Consider the following 23953-nt stretch of genomic DNA (forward strand, 5'->3'; position numbering starts at 1 on the left):
TGTTCTTTGGTGGCTTCCGCTGCTCGCCAGAAGGTTCAGGCAGACAAGCATCGCAGGGCGGCTCCATCCTATGCTGTGGGAGACCGGGTTTGGCTTTCTACTCGCAATATTCGTCTTCGTGTGCCTTCTATGAAGTTGGCCCCTCGTTTTATTGGTCATTTTCGTATCTTGCATGTGGTTAATCCTGTCTCGTATGCATTGGATCTTCCTAGGAATCTACGCATTCCTAACGTGTTTCATACCTCCTTGTTAAAACCCCTCCTGTGCAACCGTTATACTCGGCATGTCCCTCCTCCTCCTCCGGTTTCTGTGGAGGGCCATGAGGAATTTGAAGTGGCGGCTATAATTGACTCTCGTTTTCTTCGGGGTCGCCTCCAATATCTGGTACATTGGAAGGGCTATGGGTCTGAGGAACGCAGTTGGATTTCCGCTGGCGCTGTTCACGCTCCTCGCCTTGTGCGTTCTTTCCACGCTTGTTTTCCTGCCAGGCCTGCTCCTCCCCGCCCGGTGGGCGTGTCTTCAGGGGGGGGTACTGTAGCGGTACTTACCCTCTCCAGGGGCCGGCCGGGGTCCTCTCTTCTCGCCGCGCGCGGTCCTGCTCCTGCACGAGCCGCGCGCGGCTCAGCCAACGATAAGATCAGTCAGGCGGGCAGTGACCGCGAGAAGCGGTCACGTGTCCCGCCCGACACTAAGAGCGCGCCGCGCGTCTCGGGCGCGCTCTTAAAGGGACAGTGGGAGACTAAATTAGAATCAGTCTCCCATTGGCCCCTGTCATGCCACGTTCCCCATACACTCACGTTTTGGGGGCGTGGATATGACAGGGGCCAATCAAAGTGAACATTAGGGTATTTATACTCACCTGTTTCCTTTGCTCCTTGCCCTATCGTGGTTTCTGTCCAGTTCCCTTTAGTGCTTGTATCGTTCAGTTGGTTTTTTGGTGCTTGACCTTGGCTTTGTTCCTGACTCCGCTCTCTCTTTATCCTTGCTTGCTTATCCGCTGTTTTGTCCTCTGTGTACCAGTCCTCGGCTTGTTCTACGTTACGCTGTCTCTCAGTTCCCTTGACCTCGGCTTGTTCTAGACTCTGTCTTTCTTATACTCGTCCTAGTCCGGCCATTCTAAGGTCCGGTAAGACGAACCCTGGTTTCTTGTCTCTTGACTATCTGAACTATTCCTGCGTGTTGGGGTATATTACCGTGACATTATGCCCTTGTGGGATTTTATTCCAATATACTGTGTTATATATCTTTGTGGGATTTTTCTTAGTGCCTGTAACTTCAGGCTTTCACTGTGTTTTCCTTTATTTGTGTATATTTGTGGGGGGTTTGGGGTCCTTGCTGTCTTTTCCTTAGACTTGTGCCCACCCCCTGTCCGTTTCCCATTTCTTGTGTATGCCTGTTTTTATCGGTTATGTGCATTCCGCCTTTGCCTGGCGGTGTGCGTGCCGCTCGGGGGCTTCAGGAGGCTGACTACTCCTGCCTCCTTCGACCCCCGAGCTCCGGGACCGCAGAGTTCATCTCCGGCGGTCCCATGTGGCTTTCCGATCGCGGTGGTACCCGCGTGCGCACACGAGTACCCAGCGGCCGGGTCTTCTTCCCCACGTTGCCGCGGCTGCCTCCGCCCGCGGACCACGTGTGTCCGACCGGGCGGGGGAGAGTCCGACCGGGAGAGAGTGCGACCGCTCGCGGCCCCTCCCCCATCGGTGCATTACTCGTTGGAGGTCTGCCTCCACCAGCTCAGTTTTTTTAACTGCTGCATGTCAGTTTTTTCATTAGGTGACTGAATACAGCTATGAGCTGGCACCTTCTACAAGGGACATTATAGTGACAATTTTTCCATGAGTTTTCTATATCCAGGTGTATGTATGTGTAGGTGTATGTATTTGTATATATATGTAGATATGTGTGTGTGTGTGTGTGTGTGTGTGTATAGATGTTGAGATGTGTGTATATATAGATATCTTATACTGGACTGGAGTACAGCCTATAGACAGTATACCATATACTGCTCTGTCTGTGACACAGACCTTATTTTACCACTGGCACCATGCTTCATACGCTTACTTCCAGTGGGAGCCTGTACCCTGCATACACCATATCTACTGTATCAGAGGCCTACGTCTGACCCATTTTTCGCATGGTACACCAGGACCTATTATGACACACAGATTGCTGTGCATTTTGCTGCCAGTGTATATTGCAGATTGCTGTGTGTTTTACTGACAGTGTATATCGCAGGTTGCTGCGTGTTTTACTGACAGTGTATATCACAGAATACTGCGAGTTTTACTGACAGTGTATATCTCAGATTGATGTGAGTTTTACTGACAGTGTATATCTCAGATTGCTGGGTGTTTACTGACAGTGTATATCACAGATTACTGCGAGTTTTACTGACAGTGTATATCACAGATTGCTGTGAGTTTTACTGATAGTGTATATCACAGATTGCTGTGAGTTTTACTGACAGTGTATATCTCAGATTGCTGGGTGTTTTACTGACAGTGTATATCACGGATTGCCGTGAGTTTGCTGACAGTATATATCTCAGATTTCTGTGAGTTTTGCTGACAGTGTATATCACAGATTGCTGTGAGTTTTTACTGACAGTGTATATCACAGATGGCTGTGAGTTTTTACTGACAGTGTATATCACAGATTACTGTGTGTTTTCCTGACAGTGTATATCACAGTTTGCTGGGAGTTTTACTGACAGTGTAGATCACGCTGACAGTGTAGATCACGGATTGCTGTGAGTTACAGGTATTATGAACTGGGATTCATGTGCTTCACAGTATATATTTTTTCAGATCCAGCTAGGGGGTCTCAGAGGAGACTGCCCTGGTATGTATTCGCTGTCCATGGTATATATATATAAAGCTAACAGACCTGGATCTGGCTCAAACTGGTATGGGGGACCAGTCTGCACTGATACTATACAATATTTTCAGATATGATGATGGTATCTATATTAACGATGGAAACATCAAACAAATCTGTGTGAGCATGTGCATTCAAATTCACAGTTTAAGGAGAGTATCGCTCAATGTATCTTACTTTCGTGGACATGGTAATCACTGAAACAACTTCTGCTTATACCAATACAGCTGGGATACCGCTATTTGCCTGCTGGGCATTCAGGGACTGCCAGTCCCGGTTCAAGTTATTCACGCAGCATTACGCTGTCTAAAAGGGTTGATGTCTGGGGGTCCTATGTCAGGGTGCTCTGAGGATCTACATATTTTTGGGGAACTCTACCCAAGCTCAGAGGTCCCCATTACTCATCCAAGACCCATGGTAAAGCGCTGCGGAATTGGGTGGCGCTATATAAATAACAGATACTCATATGATATAATATACAACCCAGGATTGGCCTGCTATGTCTGTGCCCCATTGATTGGCCTGCTATGTCTGTGCCCATTAGAACGGCCTGCTATGTCTGTGCCCATTAGAACGGCCTGCTATGTCTGTGCCCATAAGAATGGCCTGATATGTCTGTGCCCATGAGAATGGCCTGCTATGTCTGTGCCCATAAGAACGGCCTGCTATGTCTGTGCCCATTTAAACGGCCTGCTATGTCTGTGCCCATTTAAACGACCTGCTATGTCTGTGCCCATTTAAACGGCCTGCTATGTCTGTGCCTATTAAGACGGCCTGCTATGTCTGTGCCCATTTAAACGGCCTGCTATGTCGGTGCCCCATTGTTTGGCCTACTATGTCGGTGCCTATCAGAATGGCCTGCTATGTCCGTGCCTATTTGCTTGGCCAACTATCCTGTGTCCATTCGTTTGGCCTGCTGGGCCTGTGCCCTTCTGACGGGCCTGCTCTATTGGTGCCGAACCCCCTTTTAGGCCGCAGGCCTGGGGGAATATTACTGAGGAAATGCCAGTGCCCACCAGTGACATGGAAATAGGCAGGTGTCCAGACAAGCACCATTGCCATACAATCCAAGAGGACACCAGTGTACGGCCATCTGAATATGGTGGGTAGGGTGAAGGCCCTAAACCTCATGCCTGAAGGGCAGGGTTTCTTATTAGGACCCCGGTCATACATCTCCAAGGAGAACTTCGCACAGGCAAGGATCGGTGCTCAGACACCTACAGGAGAACGCAGTGTTTTCCTTGTCTTTAACATCTACCTCCGTATCTGCTTCCCGGTATCCTTTTCAAGACATCGATGACTTAGAGGGGCGTCCCTCCTGCATTCAATTAGATCTGACATCCGTGCTACTGATTTCGTTATAGAGGACTGCCTAGTCATGCAAGATATACATTTTAGACTGGATCCCTCTATTCTATCTCCTGTAATGGCTCTACTGGGTCCGGACCACACATGGTACGGCTAACGGATGGTCCTCAGGTATTACGAGAGTGCAGGTTTTGGTATATTCTGCACCATATAAATCGGAGAACTGCTTTCTGTTTTGGATATCCAGACTATTGTGGACCAACCACGCGGACAGTTTCTCCCATATCAAGATGACAGGAGTTACGGAAACCTTCATGGAGCAAACGGACACTGCCTTGCTCGGGTACTTAGATTAAGGAAGGCCTGTTATCCGGTCTGAAGGTAACCGTACGCATGGTTCACATGGTAAGACCGGACATCCCGGTTGTCTTGAGTTCCCCAGTCATTACGATCTTGGGATAAGGGGGCAGGACTGCCCCATCTCCTCGGAACGCATACCTGGTGAACGGGGTACAGAGATGGTGGGTCCTCCGTCTATTAGCTATTTACCCCTCGCAGGAGCCGTTTTGTTTTTTGATTCGCGCTAACCTACTTTTCAACTACCGTCGAGGAGACCTACGAGATTTTGTGAGGGTACCTGGGGTACCCTGACTCCTACACAGACACCTTTCACTCTTAGACGAGGACATATCAGGATGGAAATCTGCACTCCGGTTTGCACTTTCCATCCCTTTGAATATTTCTGGGATTCACTATTCCAGAAAATAGTCGACCACTGTTCCTCCACACGAGTTCAGTTCGGAACCATGAATGGACGTCCTTTTGGAATCTTTTCTCTACAGAGTCCGAGGATTACACAGTCCATTTGGAATATCGGAATCACTTAGGATACGGCTAGTTTGACCACACTCTCGCCTGCATTACAGATTTATTCTCGGATGAGACATCTCACCAGATAAGCCAGGAGAGAACGAAAGATCCTACTCAGTTATATTGCGATTTGGTGGGGGACTTAGACGCATTCCTTGTGATTGGGGATCTACCTGCAAGGCCGCGTCGCCGGATGACCCTGACACGATCGGAGGAACCACCCTACAGATCAAGAGTTGAGACATGATGGCAGTTTCTTCTCGCGGCCCTTCGTCCGCAAACGGCCTTCGATATTTTACAACTTTTTTTTTTACAAAATAGCTGATAGGTCAGCTTGCAAGCTCATGTCCCGACCGCTAGGAAGCGGGTCGCAACACCAAGTTCGATGGATCTATCAGCGGATGGTGTTTTTTCCGTGTTTGAGATGCTTCGTCGGCTGACATCTTCATTGATCCGTCTACTGTCATTTATCGCAGTTGGTAAGTACAATTAGGATTACTCTGCTATCTCCTGGAATAGGTACCAGTGACACAAACAGCGTTGGATTGGTGGTTTGAGCGTTGAAACAGCAAATACGAAGCCTCCTGTCGTGTTATAAAATTGTAGATTATGCTAGCTTTAGTGTACCTATAATCTTAATTTTATTAATGACAGGAGGCGAGTATTTCCCACCCATTTTTATCCTTCCCTTGTTTAATTTTATAGTTTAGATTAATCAGGAACGTATGCAACTCTGCTTGTTGTCTCTGCTACCTGTCGCTTGTTTCTTATCTCTGTTTTTCATAGTAGGGCTGGGATATCGACATGTTAAGATGAATTTGGTTGCTACATTGGGTACCTACATGTTTATTCAGAGTACATTTCTTTGGATAATCAACCTGTTCGATTCTGTTTTTTCTTTCGTTTCAGTTTACAGTCCATCAACGTTATCTGGTTTGACAGCTCTTCTCGGATGGTGGACATCCTTGTATTCGTTGTATCTAGGACTTCGCTTCTTCCCCATTATGTTTTCTGCCTTTTATTCTATTTTTTGTCGCAGCTTGAAAGAGGAAATGATGCATGGGGAGGGGAGTTTTATAGTACCTAACTTTTTTCTGATTGGTTGTTTTTCTGTGCTGCTGTGGAGTTCTAGTAATTCAAGACGTAAGCAAATACTCGCCTCCTGTCATTAATAAAATTAAGATTATAGGTACACTAAAGCTAGCATAATCTACAATTTATGTAGGTCTTTGTTTTAAAAAGGATGGAAGAATTATGGGTTCCCACCTTGTACTATGAACATCTCCAATACTATTGGATGTTTGTGATTTCTATTGGATGTTTATGTGGCAGGACATCACCCTCTTACTATCTCACATAATGACCCCATTGTGGCAGGTCCCAAAAGTCACAAACACATTTAATCCCCTGCCCTCAACTAATGATGTGTACACCCAATGTTTCTTAATGTATAAATTCAAAGAATGTTTTAAAACCTAAATGTTTTTGGCTGTTCCATCCTACACATGTAGCCATTTCCTGAATGTAACTATTATAACCATTGCAGCTGTAAAGTTTGGCCGAATGTCCAAGAAACAGCGTGAAATCTTACAAGCCGAGGTTCAGAAGCATCGTCTGAGAGAGCAGAGAACAGAAATGCCAACCAATCCTTGCAGTTCTGACTCTCAAGACATGGAGCAACCAAATGTCTCACCAAGGCTATCTGAAGCCTATAGCACCACAACGTGGAGCAGTCAGAACAAATGGGAGTCCTCCTGCTCCGTACATTCCAACCCACCATCTAAAGCACAACTTCAGAGGGATAACATCCTTCACCAGCCTCACAACTCAGAGAAGTCATCAGTGGAGGCCACATATAGGAAGATCTACTTCAGAGACCAACAACTTCATGTGGAACATGCAAGAGCTAGTGTGTACCAAAGACTGCATGCCATCCAAAGCCCAGATTCCTATTGTAGCCTAAACTTTGGCAACTCACTACCCTCAGAATTTGTGATGTCCGTCACAGAGCTAGGTGAGTATGTCCGTCTGTCTTAACACTCTACTTGCGTTTATGTTGAAAAATTTACATTCGTTTTGCTTTCTTAATAAGTTTCTACCTAAAACAAACCTAACACCTTCAGTACGGAATATTCTATCGCCCACACACACTTATCTCAACTACATTAATAAAGCTCTCACTCACACAGTCTAGCACCTTTTTACCTACTCAGCTAGTACACCCCCTCCCTCGTTGATATCTCAGTGATTCTTGAGTCAGCGAGTCTCTCCTTCATTACTATATCAATGCTTCCTCCAACATTCAGTCACTAATTTGACTTTGTAAAACAATCCTTCTCTCAATCATGTATCTCCCAGTCACTCTTTCCAATTTCCTTATTCACATCTGACTATTTCTCATTCCTGTTTTCCTCAGACACTCTTTTGTCAATATATAACTTCTGTATCCTTCATTTACTCGTCTTATTCCATTACTCCAGTCCATCATAGTCACCTTTCTCTCAATATTCACTTCTTTCTCTTGCACTCCTCACAACCATCTTGCATTCCCACACACTGTCTCTCTGAAATTATTACTGCTCTTAGCATTCCTTTCCTCCAGTATGTCACTCTTTTTAGTTCCCTTGCCCCTGGCTCTTTCAGATATTTTATAAATTATGACCTCCATATTTTTTTTTCTCATTTCTTAAAATCACTCAACATGTTACCCATGTCTCTAATTTACTCAGTGTATGTCACACCTCTCTCATAATTTTACTTGTTTTTCCCACTCACCCCTCTTTCATTCCCTTACTCCTGTCTTTCAGTCCTTTCTCATTCCAGACAATTTTCTCTCTCATCCCCATCTAGCAATCAATCTTTTCTCAATAAATTCTTTCTCTGTTAGTCACTTCTCTCTTGTTTCTTTACGTCTGTTTGGCTAATGCTATCTTTTTTATTTTAATTCTTCCATCTTTATCAGACACTCCTTTTCCATTCTTGCACAGCTTACAGTTTTCTGAATTCCTTACTCATCTTTCTCACAGCAACTTACCTCTCATTCCCTCACTCCCATCTCTCTCATCCCCAGACTTGCTGATACAAAACGTAGTTTTAGCACAAGGAGAGACTTGTCGATTCCACCAAGAGAATCTGCAGGTTTTGAGGTGGGAGACCTATTCACCAGAGGAGGTGTTGAGCTTTCAGCAGAAGGTAACCCAACAAATCCGGCAATAATAACAAACTGTGAATGAAACAAACTGGATCTTTGACCTATTACAATCTGTCAGCCAAGTCTGAATTTGTGTTACTGTATGATTAGCTATATTCTTTCAGTTACAGACTTCCTTTGCTCTGACCCATTTATTTCTATTTTACGACATCTTCATTTTATAGATACTGTCCAGTCCAAACACATACTTTTTTTGTAGTTTTAACATTTTTACAACATTATATATTTATACTGTATTTCATGCTGCGGCATGGGCATAGGAACCCAAAAAAATCTGGGGGGGATAGCATTTTTACTCGCCGGGTATATTCTTATTCCGTAAACTAGGAGTTGTTTATCCCATTGTACAGCGCTACGGAATTTGCAGTCGCTATATAAATGATTAAATAATAACATTAAAGGGTCACTACAAGGAAGGGGTTTTACTTACCCGGATACAGCGCCGGGATCCTCCTGATTAGAACCACCCCTACCCTTCCCATGAATATTAGAACCACCCCTACCCCTTCCATGCACAAAAGAACCCCACCTACTCCTTCCACGCATATTAACCCCCTACCCCTTCCATGCATATTAGTACCCCCCTAACCACTTCCATGCATATTAGTACCCCCTAACCCCTTCCATGCATATTAGAACCCACCCTACCTCTTCCATTCATATTAGTACTCCCCTAACCCCTTCCAATAATTTTTCTACCTCCCCCCTCCTCCCATCCATATTAGTAGCCCCCCTAAACCCTTCCAATTATAATTCTACCTACCCCTCTTCCCTATCCTTATTAGTAGCCCCCCTAACCCTTTCCAATTATTTTTCTGCCATGTTAACTAACGCCAGTGCTGGAGTGCCGCCGTGTTTACATTAAAAGGCCTGCAGGGACAGGCTATAGACACCAGAACCACTACATTAAGCTGCAGTGCTTCTGGGGACTATAGTGTTTCTTTAATGTGAGGTAAATTAGAGATTAGTGCCACAAATAATATGCTAGATTGCCTACTTACAACCAGATGGGGATGATGATAGGCTCTAGCTGCAGTCTGGCTCCACTGGTCTGGTGTAGAACAGGCTCTCTGGAGGCTGTTTGTAACTGTGGCCCCAAAAATCAATGTTCTGTGAGAACGGGAAGCAGCTCCATTTTTTGGGGGCCCTTTACACAGCTCAAGGTCTGGGTCCCAGGGTCCACCTTCACGTTCCACCAATGAGTTTGTTCACAGGGGGTGGAGTGTGTAGGGGATGTCCTGATATGTGTGTAAGGAATGCATTGTGTGAATCTGTGTTTGTATGTGTAAGGGCTGCAAGATGTGATTCTGTGTATGTACGGGATGCAGTGTGTGCGTCTGTAAGGGGTGCATTGAGTGTGTGTACAGGGTGCATTGAGTGTGTGTAAGGAAGGCATTGTGTGTTTCTGTGTGTGTAAGGATTGCATGATTGTGTGATTGTGTGTGTGTGCACGGGGTGCATTGAGTGTGTGTAAGGATGAATTGTGTGTTTCTGTGTGTGTAAGGGTGGCATGATTGTGTGATTGTGTGTGTGTGATGGATGTCAATCTCTCTCCCTCGTCACTCTCTTTCTCCCCCTCCCTCCCTTGTCACTCTCCCCCTCCCTTGTCACTCTTTCTCCCCCTCCCCCCTCCCTGTTTCTTTCCCCCCTCCCTGTTTCTTTCCCCCTCCCTCCTTGTTTCTGTCCCCCCTCCCTCCCTGTTTCTTTCCCCCCTCCCTCCCTGTTTCTTTCTCCCTCCCCTCCCTGTTTCTTCCCCCCCTCCCTGTTTCTTTATCCCCCCGTCCCTCCGTTTCTTTATCCCCCCTCCCTCCCTGTTTCTTTACCCCCCTCCCTCCCTGTTTCTTTATCCCCCCTCCCTCCCTGTTTATTTATCCCATCCCCCTCCCTGTTTCTTTATCCCCCCTCCCTGTTTCTTTATCCCCCCTCCCTCCCTGTTTCTTTATCCCCCCTCCCTGTTTATTTATCCCTCCTCCCTGTTTCTTTATCCCCCCTCCCTCCCTGTTTCTTTACCCCCCTCCCTCCCTGTTTCTTTATCCCCCCTCCCTCCCTGTTTCTTTATCCCCCCTCCCTGTTTCTTTATCCCCCTCCCTCCCTGTTTCTTTATCCCCCCCTCCCTGTTTCTTTATCCCCCCTCCCTCCCTGTTTCTTTATCCCCCCTCTCTGTTTCTTTACCCCCCCTCCCTGTTTCTTTATCCCCCTCCCTCCCTGTTTCTTTATCACCCCCCCTGTTTCTTTATCACCCCCCCTCCCTCCCTGTTTCGTTATTCCCCCCCCCGTTTCTTTCTGACCCCCTTCCTCCCTGTTTCTTTCTCCCCCCCCTCCCTCCCTGTTTCTTTCCCCCCCCCCCCCTCCCCTACCTGTGTTGTAGCGTGGCCGAGCTCTGTACTGTCCGCGGGTACAGGGAGCTTTTGTTTCCTGTACCCGGCGGACTAACAGGAAGTGCACACTCAGTGTTCACTTCCTTTTAGTCCGGCCGGGTACAGGAGACAGATGCTCCCGTTACCGGCGGACTATACAGGGCTCGGCCACGCTACATTGAGGGAGTGACAGGAGGGAGCGCTGAGCGCTTCCCTCCTGTCAGCCCCTCTCCTCTGGCTGCGCCCGAGCGGTGCGCCCTCATGGACGCACCAGCCCGGGCAGAGCTGCAGCCGCGTGAGGCTCTCTGCAGAGCGCTCGGGCGGCTGCAGCAAAAGGGGGGCCGGCGGAGCTGGGGGGGATTTCCCCATTACCTGTCCCCCCCGCATGATTTGCTGGGGGGGATGCGTCCCCCCCGGTTCCTACGCCCATGTGCTGCGGTACTCATTTTATTTTCCATTTACAACAATCACACACCTCCATCTAGTCAGGACCAGATACATTCTGGGCTACGTAAGCATTAGAGTCAAGAAACACAAGTGCAAATATTTTGTGAAACTCACTGTAAATCTACTGAACTATTTAAACAAAATAAAAACAAAACATTTAGTTATGTTGGAAAGATGAATTATTCAAAGTCACAAATCAGCTTTTTAAATAGACCATTATATTTACTGAATCAACAGATAGAAAATGTTTCAACCTCACTTGGTGTTTTTATATGTGAAATATCGTTATTTGGGGTTTTCATACGAAAGTACAAAGACAAAAACAATTAATACAGAGTACAACTGTGGATCTGTCTATGCCAATGGAAACAAACACAAATCCACAAAAACTGAATATGTTATGCCTCGTTTCCACTAAGTAGTACGGGTCGGGTCAGTACAGTTCGGAAGGGTTAGAATGGTCCAGCCTATTCAGGTGAGCGTACCATTTCCTATGGCCCTACATCTGATGGGGAACCAGGAATGGTGCGGTTTGGTTCAGGTTGTATGGGCCACTTTCATAATGGAAACACTCAAAATAGGGTACCATACCGAAACGACCCGAACCGTACCGCTCAGTGGAAACGAGGCATTAGATGGCCATTATAAATTCTGCGATAGCTAGCATATACACATTTGTATCGGCAAAACTTCTGCATGAGATGCTCCCCAATATAACAGCTTGCCAGTAGTTGCCAAAATGGAAAAATTATAGGGGATGCCCGACCATGTAAAAAATTTAATAAGGAAACTACTCAACAGCGAATGGGATTGAGGTATTTAAAAACAAATCACGAGGTGAACTATAAAGCTATATAGGGATATAAAAAAGAGGGTTTGGGTTAGTGGTAGAGAGAGGTCAGGAAAGATAATAATCCAAGAAGAAAAAACTCACAGGCACTCCAACTTCAAGCCGCAGGCAGATTTATTATGACAGAATGCAACGCAACGTTTCGACCGGAAAGGTCTTTTTCAAGCTGAAAAGCTTGAAAAAGACCTTTCCGGTCGAAACGTTGCTTTGCATTCTGTCATAATAAATCTGCCTGCGGCTTGAAGTTGGAGTACCTGTGAGTTTTTTCTTCTTGGATTATTGTACTGGGATTGCTGGTCCTGCTCTGGAGCACCCTTGGCCGTTGGGACTGAGTGCGGTTCTCATTACTTACTCTGCAGGAAAGATAATAATGACCAGGTGACAACAAACCTACTGGGCTTTTATCAAGCACTGGGTGATAAAACATCAATCCAAGTGTGTTAAAAAACGATAAGCTTAGAGTCATGTCTACAAATGCTCACAGTTTAAGGAATAAGATCCATGAACTTGTGGCAATAATTGCAACTGATAGTGTAGATTTAGTCGCTGTTACTGAGACATGGTATAATGAGAAAAATGACAGGGACATAGCAATACCAGGGTACTCTTTATATAGAAAAGACAGGGAAGGCAAGAAAGGGGGAGGGGTGGCCCCGTATTATTTATTATTAATTATTATTATTGCCATTTACATAGCGCACAGATTCTGTAGCGCTTTACAATATTATGAGAGGGGGGATTTAACTATAAATAGGACAATTTCAAGAAAACTTACAGGAATAATAGGTTGAAGAGGACCCTGCTCAAATGAGCTTACGGTCTATAGGAGGTGGGGTGTAAAATACAATAAGACACTTTATGTGAAGGATAGCATAAAATCTAGCCTAATAAAAGTTAGTAAGGCGAACATAGAGTCCGTTTGGGTAAGATTAGAATTTGGTAATCACACAGTGTACAACTTGTGGAGGTGTGATTTATAGGTCCTCAGGACAAATAGAAAAGTTAGATAATTTACTTGTTGAGGAAATAGCTAAAATGGCAATCAAGGGGGAAGATATCATCTTGGGTGACTTTCATCTTCCTGATGTGAACTGGAAAACCAAAATAGCTGCTTGTGCCAGGAGCACACATATCCTAAACTCGCTACTGGGATTGTCTCTAAAATAAGTTGTTGAGGAGCCAACTCGTAAAGAGGCCATACTAGATTTAGTGTTAACAAATGGAGATTTGGTATCAGATATTACTGTAGGTGAAAGTTTAGGATCCAGTGATCATCAGTCAGTGTGGTTTAATATAAGAACAGCGACTGCGTCACACCATACAAAATCAAACGTTTTAGACTTTAGAAAAACAGACTTTTCTAAAATTAGAATATGTGTAAAGGAGTCATTATCAGACTGGAGCAATTTAAATGGAGTCCAAGAGAAATGGGATTATTTAAAAGTTGCACTACTGAAGACAACAGAAAATAGTATTAGGCTTGTCAGTAAAAGCAAAAAATTCAAGAAACCACTGTGGTACTCCGCAGAAGTTGCCAATATAGTAAAAAACTAAAAGTTAGCATGTAGTAATTATAAAAAAAAAAAAAAACAGAGTGGAGAAGATAGACAGATCTATAAAATTAGGCAGAAAGAGGCAAATTACAAACGGAAGGGAAAATAGCACAGTCAGTAAAAAAGGGGACAAAACATTTCTTAGATACATCCATGAGAAAAGGAAAGTAAAACAAGCAATAGTTAGAGGATACAGGTCTAGCTGACTGCCTCAATTAATATTTTTGTTCAGTATTTACAGATGAAAATGAAGGAAAGGGGCCTCAGTTAGGAAAAAGGACAAATCAGTCATTTGTTACATGTGAATTTACAGAGGAAGAGGTTCTATTTCAACTGTCAAAAGTAAAGACAAATAAGTCAATGGGCCTGATGGAATACACCCAAAGTTATTAAAAGAGCTTAGTGGTGTACTAGCAAAACCATTAACAGATTTATTTAACCAATCATTTCTTTTGAAATTCTTTATTTTTGTAGTACTAAGAATTACAGGCACACCTATATCGCCACGACAGCAGATAGAGGTCGATGGAACGACATAAGATAAACAGTTGTGTGGCAAGCATTAATAGTACATTTTTGTTAAAGAGAGTTTCAGAAAGGTCTATAACTTTTGCTTAAACGTTAGCTTAAACCAGGCTGGTAACCGCTGAGAAGTAGAGTAGACAATTGGGATATTATAGCATGACAAAAAAGCAGAACATAACAGCCTATTGGAGCCTGTCATTGGAGGTAAAAACATAGCAAGGAATTCACACATTTTATGTTGTTAGTTAAGAGTAACACTTCCATATGGCCTGGCAAGCTGCGACATGCAGTGTGAGCAGGTAGGTAACAGACAGACCCTGCATAATATTTAGTTATAAGTAGAGAGAAGGTGGTCATGCCACTATGCACAGCCCGAGATATACAACACATGTAAAGGCAAATCATACCAGCAGTAGCAAGATTGGTAGGAACGGGGTTGTGGCCCGGGGGCTAAGGTATGTTCCAGGTTCCACCAGTAATATTTAATACACGTTGTATGGTATCCACGTTAATTGGCCACGCTCCATCTAAAATGTTGCGAGGTCGCTGTACCAGTCAGGTAGCTTATGGGGGATACAAATGGTAGCATCTGGGATTTTGGGCCAGGTAGTATATACTATGGCAGTGGGCCTTCTTAGCCCCAATAGCAATCGTATGCCAAATAATAGCCGGCACATCAATTCATAACATGTTAGGCAAAGAAGCAAAACTATTTAAAAAAAAAAAAAGTAAAATAAACAATGCATGCACTTTTACTGATGGTGAGTGTGACCTGTCGGTGTGGTGTCTGTATGGGAAGAGTTGGACTCTATGGTACTTGGTAGGCCGGTTAGGGGGCCTGTGTCCGTACGTATGGGTCTTGGGTGACTCTTTGGCCCTGGCATATCGGGCATTAACCAATCATTTCTAACAGGAGTAATTCCAGAATATTGGAAGTTATTGTAAGGCTTACTGCCCATTCACAAGAAAGGTAGTAGGGAGGAGTCGGGCAACTATAGGCCAGTAAGCCTTACTTCAGTAGTGGGGAAAGTAATGGAAACCATGTTAAATGATAGAACTGCTCAATATCTAAAATCACATGGATTTCAAGACCAGAGACAACATGGGTTTACTTCAGGGAGATAATGCCAAACTAATCTTATTGATTTTTTTGATTACGGTAGTTAACTAAAATATTAGAACAGGGTGGTGCAGTAGACATTGCTTACCTAGATTTCAGTAAGGCTTTTGATACTGTTGCACCTAGAAGGCTTATCAATAAACTTTACCTATTCAACAATATTGGATTCCAATATTGTTGAATAGGTAAGGCAGTGGCTGAGTGACAGGCAACAGAGGGTTGTAGTCAATGGAGTATATTCAAAGCATGGTCTTGTTGCCAGTGGGGTACCTCTGGGATCTGTACTTGGACCCATTCTCTTTAATATTTTTATTATTGATATTGCAGAAGGTCGGATGGTAAGGTATGTCTTTTTGCTGATGTTACACAGATATGTAACAGGGTTGATGTTCCAGGAGGGATAAGCCAAATGGCAAATGATTTAGGTAAACTAGAAAAATGGTCAGAGCTGTGGCAGCTGACATCTGTTGTGGATAAGTGCAAGATAATGCATGTTGGAGGTAACAACCCCTGGGCAGAGTATAGAATATTTAATAGAGTCTTAACCGCAACATCTGAGGAAAGGGATTTAGGGGTAAATATTTCAGATGAATTAAAGGTAGGCAGACAATGTAATAGAACAGCAGGAAATGCTAGCAGAATGCTTGGTTGTATAGGGAGAGGTATTAGCAGTAGAAAGAGGGAAGTGCTCATGCCATTGTACAGAACACTGGTGAGACCTCACTTGGAGTATTGTACGCAGTACTGGAGACCGTATCTCCAGAAGGATATTGATACCTTAGAGAGAGTTCAGAGAAGGGCTACTAAACTGGTTCATGGATTGCAGGATAAAACTTACGAGGAAAGGTTAAAGGATCTTAACATGTATAGCTTGGAGGAAAGACGAGACGGGGGGATATGATAGAAACATTTAAATACATAAAGGGAATCAACACAGTAAAGGAGGAGACTATATAAAAGAAGAAAAACTACCACAACAAGAGGACATAGTCTTAAATTAGAGGGACAAAGGTTTAAAAATAAAATCAGGAAGTATTACTTTACTGAGAGGGTAGTGGATGCATGGAATAGCCTTCCAGCTGAAGTGGTAGAGGTTAACACAGTAAAGGAGTTTAAGCATGCGTGGGATAGGCATAAGGCTATCCTAACTATAAGATAAGGCCAGGGACTAATGAAAGTATTTCGAAAATTGGGCAGACTAGATGGGCCGAATGGTTCTTATCTGCCGTCACATTCTATGTTTCTATGTAGCAAAGTTGCCTTCTGTTAATTTGGCAAATAAAGGTCTAATGAAAATCCTGCACTGTTTGAAGGAAAGAGCTGCCCGTTCTCTGTGTTTGCATTCGATCAGGTTGAGATTAAAAGCATGCCTGAAAGTATGTGAATATTAAGAATTCCCAATATAAAATCAATTAAGTAATCACAGTCGATTCTTTGAGATCTCAGTCTTGATTGCCTGAATTCCATATACTGCTGCTATGCAGCACTTTCACACCTTGGCTGATACAAAAGAGAAATCCTAAATGCCTCATATTAACCTTCCGGCAAGAATGGAACCAGTATTTGGGTGTGTATCGTAAAACACTGTGCAAGCAATCTATCTGATGATTAATTAGACATTTCTCAGGTCTATAGACATCACAGAAAGACATACGGCAAATCTCCAAAGATCATATTAAGGCAAGTCAAGAGAGTCTTCCAATATAAGGCTAAGTCTTCCAATATAGTCTTCCAATATAGGGCTAAGTCAGGACAGACATGTCCTATCTCCATATAATGCAAAATTGACTTCACAGTAACTTGACTAATACACAAACAAAATGACTGCTCACATTCACCAAAGTACACAATCTCAGAGGTGCTCACATAGATCAGAATAGCAACACTTCAATGACCAGTAAACGAGAAAATGGCCCAGGCACATAGGCGTCAGGGTTCAAGCAGATTTGAATCAGATCAGAGCATGAGACAATGTTTTATCATGGGTCGCTTTTGTGTTCACAGTAACTTGAGACATTATCAAAATCAAGGCCACCCTTGATATTTTTGGTGCAAGTGTTTACGTGTGTCAGTGTTTCCAATGTCAGATTAAATGTGTCAGGGTTTCTGAACATACAATATCAGTTTGTCTGTGCATGTAGTGTCAGTATTTCTGTGTATACAGTCTCAGTGTATGCAATGTTTGTTTTCCTGTGTGTGTTTATGTATGTGTGCACTGTTACTGTGAGTGTATCAGTGTTTCTGTGTGTACAATGTCTATGTTTCTAAGTGTGCAACATCGGTGTAAGTGTGTCAGTGTTTCTGTGTAAGTAGTGTCAGTGTCTACAATATTAGATTGTGTATATCTGTATTAATGTATGCACGCTGTTAATGTGAGTGTTTCAGTGTGAGCAATGTCTATGTGAGTATTCCAGTATTTCTGTGTATGCAGTGCAGGTGAGTGTTTCTGTGTAGGTAGTGTATGTCTGTCAGTGTTGGTGCATGCAGTGTAAGTGTGTGTCTGTGTGTAATGTCAGAGCGAATGTGTACCTGTTTCTCTCTGTAGTGTCAGTGTGAGTGTATGTAGTGTAAGTGTATCAGTGTTTCTGAGTATGCAGTGCCAGTGTACACATTGTTAGATTTAGTGTGTCTGTTTTTATACGTGTGTCCTGTAAGTGTTTCTGTGAATGCAATGTCACTGAATACAATGTTAGAGTTTGCGTGTCAGTGTTTCTTTGTATTTAATGTTAGTGTAAGTGTGTTAGAATTCTGAGAAGGCAGTGTCAGTTAGTGCAGTATTAATAGAACTGTATATGGGTGAAAAATGTATTTGCTTTGATCCGTTAATCTGCAGATTTTGGTTCGTCCAAAATTTGGAAAGGGGGCATTGTTTAGCAGATAGCTTTCTTATTTGGTATTCTTAATTGGGTACCAAATTAGGGAGCTATGTAGTAAACAGCTAAAAGACAAAAAGAACATTTAGTTGTTTAGTAAATAAGTCCCTAATTTGATACTCTGATATATGGCAATCCCCATTAGGATAGATAATTATATAGCTATCTGCTAAACATGTGAAAGGGAAAAATTAAGAACTTTAATTTTGCTCTTTCGGTTGCTTAGCAGATAAGTCCCTAATTTACTGTCCTTACTAAAACAGATGGATTGTAAAGAATTTGGAGATTTGGACAACTCAAAATTGCCAAATTTAGATGAAGTTTGTTATGGATCTAAACAATTGGCATATGTGTAAATATAAGTGTTAGCGTTTATGCAAATGTGTGTCAGTGTGAGTCAGCCTTTTGGTGTGTGCAATGTCAGCCTGTCTGCAGGTTTTTGTATGTAATCTCAGTGTGAGTGAAGTAGCTGTTGCATTGTGTATAGGCATGTGTTTTGTGTTGCGTAGTGTGTGTTTAGCAGCTTAAATTTGTGCTCTATCTTTACATATTCCCCACCTTGGGCACCATTACTTGGCAATAAGGTACCCAAGTCACGGTGCTTCCAGTCCAGAAGCTGGCAGACACAATAGGTGTGTATACCTAACAAATGTCGATCCACACACCTCTTCCAGATACAAGGAAAGGATGTGTCCAGAAAAACGTCTGTTTCCAGATGCCATAAAAGATTGGACTTAGACATTTGTTGGCCCTGCAGACAATATATAAGGCAGTTTCCAGAAAAGCATGTATTACGTCTCAAGAGTTTATAAACTTTTAATTACAGATACACACAAGTGCAAATAGATATACCCAGTGTGTCTACATACCATATAATTCTGATCCAGATATATGCATGGTCCATGTATGGTCAGATCAATATATATATATATATATATATATATATGTGTGTGTGCTGAGTTTCAGACATGAGACAGGACTTCAGATTACATATAATGGTAGCATCTAGACATATATATAGAATGTCCACGTACCATATACAACAGCTCTATTAAATACATATAATGATATATGGAGAGATGCGTTGTTGAATTGCTGCTTACTATAAGGTAGGCCCAACGTTACCATTATTTCTGTTCATATGCAGCCCATGGACCATATGTGGGAGCGTTGTGTTTGTCATGTCACAGAAGCCATTCAATACATTGTGGAATTTGCCAAACGGCTCAGCGTCTTCATGGAGCTGAATCCAAATGATCAGATTGTCCTCCTGAAAGCTGGTAATTTGAATCTTATTATCTGTCCATCTTTTTGTTCTGCAATGGCAAGGTAGGCTCTTCAGTTATAAAAAGTTTCTTCAATCTCATATCTCTTATTCACTTGTACAGAGCTCCTCAAACGCCCAATGTGTCTTCTTTTTTTATAAAGAGCTCCTCATACTTCTCATATCTTATTCATTTATACAGAGCTCCTTAAAACGTATAAATCTTTTAAGATGAGCTCCTAACCTTCACTGGTCCCTACGTTATATCCCCCCCCCCCCCCCACACACCTCACAAATCCTGATATATCTGTAACATTTAGCTTTAAATAGAATAACGATCGGTGCATCTCTCTATGTCTGTATAGGAGCCATGGAGGTCCTTTTGATCAGAATGAGCCGTGCATTTAACTGTTACAACAGCACCGTGTTTTTTGAGGGCAAGTATGCCCCGCTGGAGATCTTCCAATCACTGGGTAAGGTGGAATGCGGTGACGATAATGAAATGGAAGTATATACAGGGTTACTCATTAAACACATCATTTTAACAAATTACATCGAAATGGCAAATCCAACTCCATTTTATTCACTTTGCCCTGTCAGCATTTTGCCATTCGGATTTTATTTGCTAAAAGTTGGTGTTTAGTTAATACTTCTGACAGAGTCAGTCAGAAAGAGACGGGTTCTCTACTAAATGTCTAAGGTGTGTTATCCCTGTTAGAGATTTAGGAATATGTCATAGAATTAAACTTTAAAGTAATATTCTATGAAGCATCATGTCATCAAAATACAAGTGAGAATTGGGATACCCATTAATACGAGACACCTATCTAGCCATAGGGTTGCCACCTTTCTTGGAAAAAAATACCGACCATGCTAATTTGCATAATTCATTATGTATGCATGATTCCACTGTACACGATGTCACGGGATGTTGTGTAACATTTGGAAGAGGAAAGTTACATACAGACATACAGTGATATACAGAAACAGACATACAGACAGTGTCATACACAGTCATACAGGCACAGACATTCAGATACAGTCATACAGACACTGACATACACAGACATGCAGACACTGACATACAGTCACTGACAAACACAGTCATACAGAGACATACAGGCACAGACATTCAGATACAGTCATACAGACACTGACATACACAGACATACAGACACTAACATACACAGTCATACAGAGACATACAGGCACTGACATACACAGTCATCCAGGCACAGGCACTGACATACACAGATATACAGGCACAGACATACACAATCATACTGAGACATACAGGCACACACATTGAGATACAGTCATACAGACACTGTCATACACAGACCTATAGACACAGTCATACAGACACTGACATACACAGACATTCAGACTCAGGCAAACAATTAAGAAATAAATATAAATATACAACAAACATTTATTTCTATGTCCCTAAGTGCTCCCATCTTCATTACTGAGCAGGTCTGCTCTCCCTCTATAAACTCTCCCTGCAGAGGTCAGATGGCAACCCTAGTTTTAAAATAAATTGCCCAATACAGCAGTCCATATCTATAAACTACAATTAACTAACTCAATAGAAGAAGCATGGTATCAAGCATAGTGAAATAGATGGAGTTGATTGACTTGATCTGGAGTTATACTTGAGACCCCAAATATCCCATCCCTGATGATAGTTCCTTAGTCCTATACCAAACTTTAAAGAATGGCAATCTATTAAGAAGAACTTAAGCCATCATACATTTCATTTTAAATTCTTAAGTATTAAAATATTGGAACTGATTATGCCTGATCTTAACCTTCAAAACTGGAATAAACAAAATGGTAATTCTATAAAAGACATATATGATACTTCTAGTTTAAAGGGATACTACAGCTTTGTATTCCTGGCACTATGGCTCCCCCTGCCTCCTCCTCCCTCACCGCGATCAATAAAGGGTTAAAAACCCTTTATTTACTTGCCTTATCCCTCAGCGACACTCTGCCGTCCCGTGGCGAGCGGGCGCTATTGCGCATACGCGGCCAGTGCCGCACTCGCATTAGACCTCCCCATAGGAAAGCATTGAATAAATGCTTTCCTAAGGGGGCGGGGGGGAGGCGGAAATCTTACACTGGAGATCCTCATGCAGTGTCAGATACTGGTCCATTTGGATCTAGGAAGCACCCCCACTGGAGGCAGACTTAGTCCTGCACTGTAAACATTGAAGTTTCTCTGGAACTGCAATATTAACATTGCAGCACTAAGTGCAATAGGGACACTGCACCCAGACCACTTCAATGTGCTGAAGTGGTCTAGGTGCCTTTAGTGTCCCTTTAATACCGTTTAGTAATTTTGTTCAACAATTTGATATTCCTAACCAAGAAATATTCATTTATTTGCGTGTCGAAACCTTCCTGAAATAACATTTACTAGTTTTAGATAAAGAAAAACGGAAAGTTAATGAGAACAATCTTCAGTTGCAAAACTTTAAAAGTTGTATATTCTACAGCAATGGAGTTAGTAAAACCGAAATTGAGTTCAGATACTCCCCCAGCTGTGAAGAAATGGGGGAAGGAATTAACCATATGCATTTCAGATAAGGATTGATATATTTATTTTTTTAGTAAAGTCAATACTTTACTCTAATGACATCATGATGTTTTAATTGCCTAAACCCTCTCTCTCCCCTGCAGGGTGCAGTGATTTGATTGGTTCAATGTTTGATCTTTGCCACTCCCTGTGTGCCCTCAATCTGTCGGAACATGAAATGGCATTTATCAGCTCAATGATTCTTCTTGATCCAAGTAAGGGGGGCACCAGGACAGGTTTGGGGATGTAGCATATAGTAGGACACTATTGTGCCAAAGTCATTGTATCTAGGAAACGTTAAGGTTCGTGATATTTCACCTCTTGTCTGCTACCATTCTGTCTCTTCTTTTTCCTGTACATGATGATAGTCAAAATATGTTCCTATGCACCTTATACCATGTAGGATGGACATGTAGAAACGATCTCTGATAATTAATAAAGAGTGACAGTGTCTTATCTTATCTTATCATTACTGCATCGTTATACTAATTTCACACGTTGTCTGTTTGTCCATAGGCCGTCCCTGGCTGCAAGACAAACAGAAAGTAGAGATTCTCCATAAAAAGCTGGATCATGCCTTCAGATATCTGCTCCGTACAAGCCTCCGAGAGTCAATCCTCTCCAAGGTCAGATTCTCAACATGTCACTCATCAGACCATATGGGTCTCTTCTTACATCAAAAACCAGCACACACCATTCCAGACACCGAGACAACATCAAACAAAGCTGAGGCTTATAAAACCACTTTATGTGGGACAGGAGACTTCTAAAAGGTCATTGACTTGGTTGCATAGGAAGCTATGCAAGCCTCGGATATTATATCAATGTGTAAACCCGTAAAGAAGGCTGCACATGTGATAAAATCTCAAGTATAGAAACTGTGAGATTTTTCATATAAATACTCCAAACAATATACATTTCAAAAGGCATGTATTATGATTTTAACGTTTTAACACATTTTATTGCTTTTTCCAGCTCCCACAGAAAGGACGTCTCCTTAGCATATGTCAGTTGCACATGGAGAAACTGAACATCTTCCGACAGATGTACCCAGGAATAGCATGTGAGAGATTCCCTCCTCTCTACAAAGAGCTATTTATCTCCGAACCAGAGATTTTGTGAGAGAGACCACAAGCCCCAGAACCTTCTCTTTCTACCTCTAACTCTCTGTTCCCAGATTAAGCACTTGCACTGTCGTTCAAAGGATGACCTTACCCAAAGGACCAAACAAGATGCCTCCAAGGGCACTGATATCCAGACTATCCTTGCCGCCAGAACCTGCACCCTGCCAAACACAGATTCGGCATTTAGAGAGAGGGAGCTTTAACTCCGACTTGAACAGTGCTTCTGCATTTGGCATTCCAGAGGGAAAATTTTAATAAGATCAGAAATCTGGTATGATCAATTTGTAGCTGTCCTTAATAATAGCCTCCATTATCCTAGCCAAGGATGATGAGAGCTTTAGTCCAACAAGCACGCTTTAAAGAAAAGAGAATTCTGATATATTCCCAGGCTGAGGAAGTCTGCATTGGAGTGCACTGAACTCTCATTTGACAGGAAAGGGTTGCTAAAGAATATATATATATATTTTTTAACATTACCTATAATATATTCCAGAATGTGTCAATTGGCCTTGTAGCTGTAAAACGAGCATTAAATATTGAGCTATATGCACATGAGACTTGATCACGAGAGCTTTTGATTTACTTTAGGAAGTTACCGAGGTTATATGGTATAATATTCTCTCCAGGATGGTCTGCAGCTGCTGTTTGGACCACACTGAAATGATGTTTAACTTGGCTGCCTGATAATAAGCTATATACAGACTGCCTTTGTATTCCTTGCTTTTAATAATAATAAAATTAATTGTTAAATATGAGTGAAATGATTTAGATAAATGAGTACAGTGTCTTATAAAGAATAATCTAAATATGTGTCTGCTGTTTTACCCGAAGAACATGCATTAGCATTGGTCCCGTACTCCTTCTGCCTTCAGAGTACATTTTTAATGTGTGTTCCTGTGAGCAATTCGGAAAGGGGTCACGTGCTAAAAACAAATAATCTACTGAGCAAATAGTGTCTAGCTCAGGAACATTTTTTTTTTTTTTTTTTAATTC

At 42.6% G+C, this 23953-nt stretch overlaps 1 protein-coding gene across 1 annotated transcript in view; it reads left to right on the plus strand.

Moving 5' to 3' along the window:
* The window catches only part of LOC134583275 (nuclear receptor ROR-gamma-like), a 50891-nt gene extending 27217 nt beyond the window's left edge, over positions 1 to 23674 (plus strand). The window contains exons 4-10 of the mRNA XM_063440147.1: positions 6602 to 7069; positions 8126 to 8247; positions 19139 to 19271; positions 19621 to 19728; positions 21941 to 22051; positions 22353 to 22462; positions 22812 to 23674. Coding sequence (XP_063296217.1) covers positions 6602 to 7069; positions 8126 to 8247; positions 19139 to 19271; positions 19621 to 19728; positions 21941 to 22051; positions 22353 to 22462; positions 22812 to 22958 — 1199 coding nt within the window. The 3' untranslated portion in view covers positions 22959 to 23674. The remainder of the gene's footprint in view (positions 1 to 6601; positions 7070 to 8125; positions 8248 to 19138; positions 19272 to 19620; positions 19729 to 21940; positions 22052 to 22352; positions 22463 to 22811) is intronic.
* Positions 23675 to 23953: the final 279 nt, after the last annotated feature.

Source organism: Pelobates fuscus, chromosome 13 (genome assembly GCF_036172605.1).
Source record: "Pelobates fuscus isolate aPelFus1 chromosome 13, aPelFus1.pri, whole genome shotgun sequence".
Classification (NCBI taxonomy): Eukaryota; Metazoa; Chordata; class Amphibia; order Anura; family Pelobatidae; genus Pelobates; species Pelobates fuscus.